Below are 6,915 nucleotides of genomic sequence, written 5' to 3' on the forward strand. Positions count from 1 at the left end.
TTATGCTGCCTGTGCTTCGCAGGGCAGTACTTTGGCATTTCACATTATTGCAGACATTGTTACATAAGTTTTGATCGCATTAGTGTGGTTCTAGCTTGTGATTCAGTCTGATGTTTGTTTCCATGTGTATGAATGTGTGCCTATGCATGTTATTCCAATGCGCAACTGCTGTCTTCCTTCACAGAGGCAAATAACCAATTTGTTCTTCCAGCAACTGTACAATAATTTGAACAGCCCCAGTTGTGCTTGATTTAGTAAAGCTACAGATGAGAAAGAAATCAATCTAGAAGAGCAGCCATAGTATTAGAAGTGAAGGATTCAAGCCAACTTATTCTTTTGGTTAAAAAGAAAAAACAAAAACACACACTCTTCCCATCCCAGCACAGAAGTGTTTGTGTTGATTGTTTACTCATTTCATCCACTGGAAGAAATTCGTGGCTTTAGATGTTAAAGACAGATAATTAAAAATCATAAGCAAAATCTGCAGGAGAAAGGAAGATTCATCTTCTAACAAGGATTTTTCCAGTACCAAATTTGGATGATAAATTTTTTCTTAACTTTTCCTTATATTTAGTTCTCACCTTTAATATAGCTTTGTGTTCAGACCTAACTAGAAATGCCTCCATGCTTCCTGAACACAGTATCTAGAATCTGATGCCAATTTTTTTTATGCTTGCACACAGAGGAAGCACGGGAGAATCCAAGTTCTTCTTGGGTCTCTTGTTGTATCTGAGTCAGATACATGCTTGTCCTTAGCAAGATGGTTATTTCAAGCCACACATTCAATGGGACTTGGAAATCATCACTGAGAGTAGGAAAGAACTTGTAACTTTGAGAAACTTGAAAGGAGGCTGGTGTGGGTAGAGTGTAATGGGCAGGGAAGGACATGGCACAAGGTGAAGAGAGACAGGTTAGTGAGGGCTAGATCTCCTGCCGCTTTGTTGATCACTGCAGAGTCTGGATTTTTATTCAAGCGACTTCCCAATTGTTGCTGAGTAGACAGAGAATTTAATCTGAGATGCCTATAGATTTGGTTATGGATGGGCAAGTTTTTTGGTTTTTTTTTTTTTTTTTTTGCTTAGTATACCTTGAATGTTGAATGGGTCAAATAAAATAATGTATAGTAAATGCTTCTTCCACACTTATGCACCCCTCAGTGTTTATCCTCTCTTCTGAATATGTGTATCATCACTTTGAACTTCTGTATTAGCTATTTAGTATTTAGTGTGTGCTGTATTATAGTTGGGCTGCCCTGGTGGCTCAGATGGTAAAGAATCTGCCTGCAATGCAGGAGACTCAGGTTCAATCTGTGTGTTAGGAAGATCCCTGGAGAAGAGAATAGCTACCCACTCCAGTATTCTTGCCTGGAGGATTCCATGGACAGAGGAGCCTGGCGGGGTCGCAAAGAGTCGGACGACTGATCGACTAACACAGAGACATATTATAGTTATATATCACTCATAATCTGTTTCTTCCAACTGTAGATTATTAGCTCTTTGAGAACAGAGGCTTTTGTGTCTTCAGGGCCAGCACACAAAGCTCTACACGTAGCAAGTACATACGGTTTCTGTGTTTGTTCATTTTAAGGATTTGAGGTTTCCTCGATTTAAAGCATTGTCTCAGTTCAGTTCAGTTCAGTCACTCAGTCATGTCCCACTCTTTGTAACCCCCATGGACTGTAGCACGCCAGGCTTCCCTGTGCTTCACCATCTCCCTGAAGTTGCTCAAACTCATGTCCGTTGAGTCGGTGATGCCATCCAACCGTGTCATCCTTTGTCATCCCCTTCTCCTCCTGCCTTCAATCTTGCCCAGCATCATGGTCTTTTCTAATGAGTCAGCTCTTTGTATCAGATGGCCAAATTGTTGGAGCTTAGCTTGAGCATCCGTGCTTCCAATGAATATTCAGGGTTGATTTTCTTTAGGATTGACTGGTTGGATCTCCTTGCAGTCGAGGGGACTCTCCAACACAGGTCAAAAGCATCAATTTTTTGGTGCTCAGCCTTCTTTATGGTCCAACTCTCACATCCATACATGACCACTGGAAAAGCCATAGCTTTGACTATATGGACCTTTGTCAGCAAAGTAATGTCTCTTTTTTAATACGCTGTCTAGGTTTGTCATAGCTTTAAAAATTATTACAAGTGAAATATCTCACCTACTTTTGCTTATGTTTGAATTTTTCTATTGTAACAAATGGTAAACAAAGTAGGTTGTTTAAAAAAAAAGCATTAAGGTGCAAAGTACAAAATGAAAATCATGTGCTATATCATAGAGACAGCATAATTTTTGTTTTATTGGTATTGTTAAAACTGCCTCTCCAAGTGGTTCTTGCAGGTTTCCACTTTTACTGGCAGTATCAGTTTCCTCATTCCTCCCCAGTGTTTGATACTGTCAGACTTCTCAGCTTTTGCAAACATGATTATTGAAAAATTATATCTAGATTTACATTTCCCTGATTATTAGTAAAATTGAACATCATTTCACATGGTTATTGCAGTCCAGTAAGCAAGAATACTGGAGTGGGTTGCCATTTCCTTCTCCAGGGGATCTTCCTGACCCAGGGATCGAACCTGTGTCTTGTGTCTCCTGCATTGGCAGGTGGATTCTTTAACATTGCGCCACCCAGGAAGCCCCAGTACATGTAACTTGCTCAGTCATGTCCAACTCTGTGACCCCATGGACTGTAGCCCACCCGGCTCCCCTCTCCATGGAATTCTCCAGGCAAGAATACTGGAATGGGTTACCATTCTCTTCTCCAGGGGATCTTCTTGACCCAGGGATCAAACCTGGGTCTCCTGCATTGCAGGCAGATTCTTCACCATCTGAGCCACCAGGGAAGCCCAGCCCATCTATATATAGATAGATAGATAGATAATTTATATATTTTAGATGCCTTTCCTCTGTTATGTATGTGGTAGCTATTTTGTCCCAGTCTCCATTATTCTTTTACCTTTGTTTCAGCTTGCCTTTTGCATTCAGCAGTAATACGTAGTGACCCTTCTATTTTAGGGAGGTCAGTATTTTTTATGATAACATATCCCATGTATCGCCCTGTATGGTTTTCTGAAATGATCTCTTTTAGAATTCCTTGGCTGACCAAGAAGTTAGCATAGAAATGGTCAGCATAGAAATAGTCATCACCACGTACTGTCCTGCCGCATGTACTGTCTTGTCTTCACCATGTGCTGTCTTGGCCTGTAAAAGGGCCTATAACCCCTTTTGTTTTCATATTTTTAAATTATTTTATAAATAACATAAAAGTAATAATGAAAGGATAGTTTTAAAAAACATCATTTGAAATCTTTATAAGAATTTGAATGTAGCAACCCCAATCTTTATTCCATATTTTTCTGCTTTTGAATATGTATACCTGAAATAGACTTCTCTGGTGGCTCAGAAAAAAGGGTAAAGAATCTGCCTGCAATGCAGGAGACCCAGCTCCTATCCCTGGGTCAGGAAGATCCCCTGGAGAAGGGAATGGCAACCCACTCCAGTATTCTTGCCTGGAAAATTTCATGGACAGAGGGGACTGGCAGGCTACAGTCCGTGGGGTCGCAAAGAGTCGGACATGACTGAGCACACACACACGTGTGCACGTACACACACACACACACACACACACACACACACACACACACACGCTATCGTCATTAGAGTCTTGAGTGCTGCTGTCTCTGCATTCATCTTCTGATTTGTCTAATTGTGAAGTGTCTTCCTCTGTTGATTTTCTTCTCATTGGCATTATGGACAGGAAATTTTTAAATTCTGAACTCTCAGCTGTGCTCAATTAAAGCTAAATGCAGGCTGCAAAGATAGTGTCACAAATCTTTTGTACCTTATTGAAAGATGATGCATACTTTGAACAATGCAGTAAAATATAGAAGGATAATGTAATTATATCATTTTTGCATAATCCTTTTTTGGGATGTCATCATTCTTTTTCTTATCATTTGTCTTTTTTTTTTTTTAAGCATAGTTGTAAATAATGCAAGATGTAGAGGGAAAAAAGACCACTAAGATCCTTTAATATAGTTTAAATTTTATAAAAGGTTGTAATGGACCTATATGGTAGTTACAGGATAGAATGAGTTTTATTCTATTTTTGAAAATAAATATAATTTTCCTTTCTTCTTTGAAAGACTCCAAGAAGAATAAAATTACAAAATAATGATCCTTCCGAGTAGTAAGGAAACATTCCAAAAAGAAAGTACAAAAAGTAAAATTGGGCCCAGTGGACCTAATGTTATACCAAGGAATGAGTTGACTGGAAATATGTACTGATTGTATTAGTGAAGCTTTTAGCATGGAGTCACCTGGAATGGAAATGATGCTTAATTCAGTTTAGCCTTTCTTTACTACACTGAAGCCTGCAGGAGTTTGCTCCAGCTTACAGCTTTCTGTCCTGACCTTCCCCTTGTCTGTGCAGCATGGACAGAAAGGAGAAAAATTAGCTTCTTTTTGACTGAGGCAGGTGCTTCCTCCTCCTGTTCTTTCTTTGCAGAGGCCCTGCTTTATCTCGCATGTCTCTCTTCTAAGCCTCTTTTCTCTATCAAAGCCCTTGAGCTGTTAGCTGTTGAAGTGAAGTGAGTGGCTGCTGAGCGCAGCGCACAGCCAGCATCCCAGTTGGGAAGGATCTCTAGAGGTGTGCATGCCAAGCAGGGTATCATTGTGTGCAGGCATTGCGGGAGTCTGCCAAACTCAGAAGTGGGCTGCCAGTACAAATGCCACGTTGACATGACATTTACAAGCTGAGAGTCTGGAAAAGGACTGGCAGGGGAACACCCTTCAGCTACCTCATTTAGGTTGGCAGTTTCTGGGCCAACTTTTGGTTTTTTGACTCAGAAATCATAGTCAAGAAGTATTACTGCATATAGAATTTAAAACTATCAGTGCCACTTTTTCTAGGAAGTGATGAATCTTGTTAGCCTGTTTCCTGGGATGCAGGATAAACCAGAGTGGTAAGAGTGCAGAGTCTGGAATCAAATCTGAATGTGAATGAGGGCTTTATCACTTACTATGGGACCCTGCTCAAGCTACTTAATCTATGTGTCTCACTTTCCCATCTATAAAATCGAAGTAATATCACTTTCCTCATAGGTTTATTGTATGGATTAAATAGTACCTTAAAAAGTGTAAGCACTTTCCCCAGGGCTTGTTCAATGCTAGGTATTCAATAAATGTGAGATATTTTTCATATTCTTTAGAAATTAGTGAGACATTCAGGGTTTTAGCTGTTCCTATCTATATTTCAGTATAAAGAGAAAAGTATAAAGAGTATAAAGAGAAAAGACTGGACTCTGTCTTTGACTTGAGAATCGCCAAAACAGTATGCACAGGAAGCCAAGGACTTAGTTTTTTCTTCACCTCTCTAGGAAAACTTAGAGGTGGAGTCAAGATCACATGAGCCTTTGGCATCTCTGCAGTCTCTGGGGTACACAAACTCTTAAGGTGTTAAGAATTTATTTCCATAATAACATTTCTTTGATTGAATTAGAACTTTTCAGTGGCAAATTCTAACACAGACCTAGAGCTATTCTGAAGGATATCCTGTGGCTTATTAGTGAGACTACCAAGACTGTCGTTTGAGTTCAGGCAAGAAGGTACTTGGTCTTTTTTTCTTTGGGCTGTGCTGGGTCTTCGTTGTGGCGCATAGGCTTAGCTGCTCCTAGACATGAGGGATCTTAGTTCCCTGAGCAGGGCTCGAACCCATGTCCCCTGCAATAAAAGGTGTGTTCTTTACCACTGGACCACCAGAGAAGCCCCAGCACTTGGTTTTGATTAAGTCGATTATCAAGATCTAGTAGCTAAGCACAGCTTATATAAAATATAATCCTTACCATGGCATTTTATTCATTTCCTTTAATCATTTTCAATACCATGAGTAAATTCTCTCAAATGATAAAATTCTGTCTTTTTTTCTTTCTTGTCTTTCAGATCTTCCAAGTTGTTGCGGGCATTCTACATTCCCTTCCTGTCAGATCAGTATACAGTGTATGCAAACTACAGCATCCTCAAACCCCGGAAAGCAAAGCAGACCAGAAGGAAAAGCGGAGGTTAGCACCATGCCTGTGGGCCCAGAGGACGCCCATCCTGTTCACTGGTGATTCCACTGACAGGACGCCCTCCAAGCCATCGCTTGTAACGTGTGTAATAAAGGCCGTGTGACACGAATGCTGGAGTCTGGGTGCTTTGGGCTGGTCAGAGTCAGTCACGCTCGCTCCTTGCCTGTGTCTGCTCCGCATGTACACCTTGTCAGCTAGATGGAGACAGGCCATGCAGTCCGGGTAGATACGCTGCTCCACATCTCATTGTTTTTCTTCTGTTCGATTATTTACTAGACCGGAGAAGAGCAGAACCAACTTTGATGAAGAACTGAAAATCCTGGGATGGGATGGCAGTGTTGAACTGTTCTCCACACTCTGGCCTGGTGTCCAAGAACTGGCCTCCCTGGGGCCGGGTGAGCTGCTCCACCCAAGCTCCCTGGCAGCTCCTAGTAGACCTTCTCATTCAAATCCTAGTGCTGAAAATGAGCACAGCCTAGTTGCCAACATACATGTCCTTTCACCTCCAGCAAGACTAAGCTTTTCTAAAGCACTTCACAGGACTAGAACCTTGGCCTGGAGATATCTCAGGAAAAAGGCAACCATTTGAGGAACTGTGGCTTAATTTCTTTATATAGGATGCCTCTTGTTTTCATTTAAATCCTTTACAACAAGCTATAACTATGAAAGGTTTTTTTTTTAGCATGCTTTCTTGAATTCAAGACTTCCCTCTGTAAAGATATCAACAAACCAGACTATAACTGTTTAGGACATACATGGAGAAGATTAATTCTATCAGTTGGTGGATTTGAATGACATCACATTTTAAACTAATTTATTCTGAGACCATTTCTGAGGAAATTAAGACTCTCCC

At 40.7% G+C, this 6,915-nt stretch overlaps 1 protein-coding gene across 4 annotated transcripts in view; it reads left to right on the forward strand.

Moving 5' to 3' along the window:
• The window catches only part of ALG9 (ALG9 alpha-1,2-mannosyltransferase), a 105,796-nt gene extending 99,625 nt beyond the window's left edge, over nucleotides 1-6,171 (forward strand). For all 4 annotated transcript variants that reach the window (XM_070473595.1, XM_020882296.2, XM_020882295.2 and 1 more), the window contains one exon: nucleotides 5,935-6,171. In XM_070473595.1, the coding sequence (XP_070329696.1) occupies nucleotides 5,935-6,058 (124 nt within the window). In that variant the 3' untranslated portion in view covers nucleotides 6,059-6,171. The remainder of the gene's footprint in view (nucleotides 1-5,934) is intronic.
• The last annotated feature ends 744 nt before the right edge of the window (nucleotides 6,172-6,915 follow it).

This window comes from Odocoileus virginianus, chromosome 10 (assembly GCF_023699985.2).
Source record: "Odocoileus virginianus isolate 20LAN1187 ecotype Illinois chromosome 10, Ovbor_1.2, whole genome shotgun sequence".
Classification (NCBI taxonomy): Eukaryota; Metazoa; Chordata; class Mammalia; order Artiodactyla; family Cervidae; genus Odocoileus; species Odocoileus virginianus.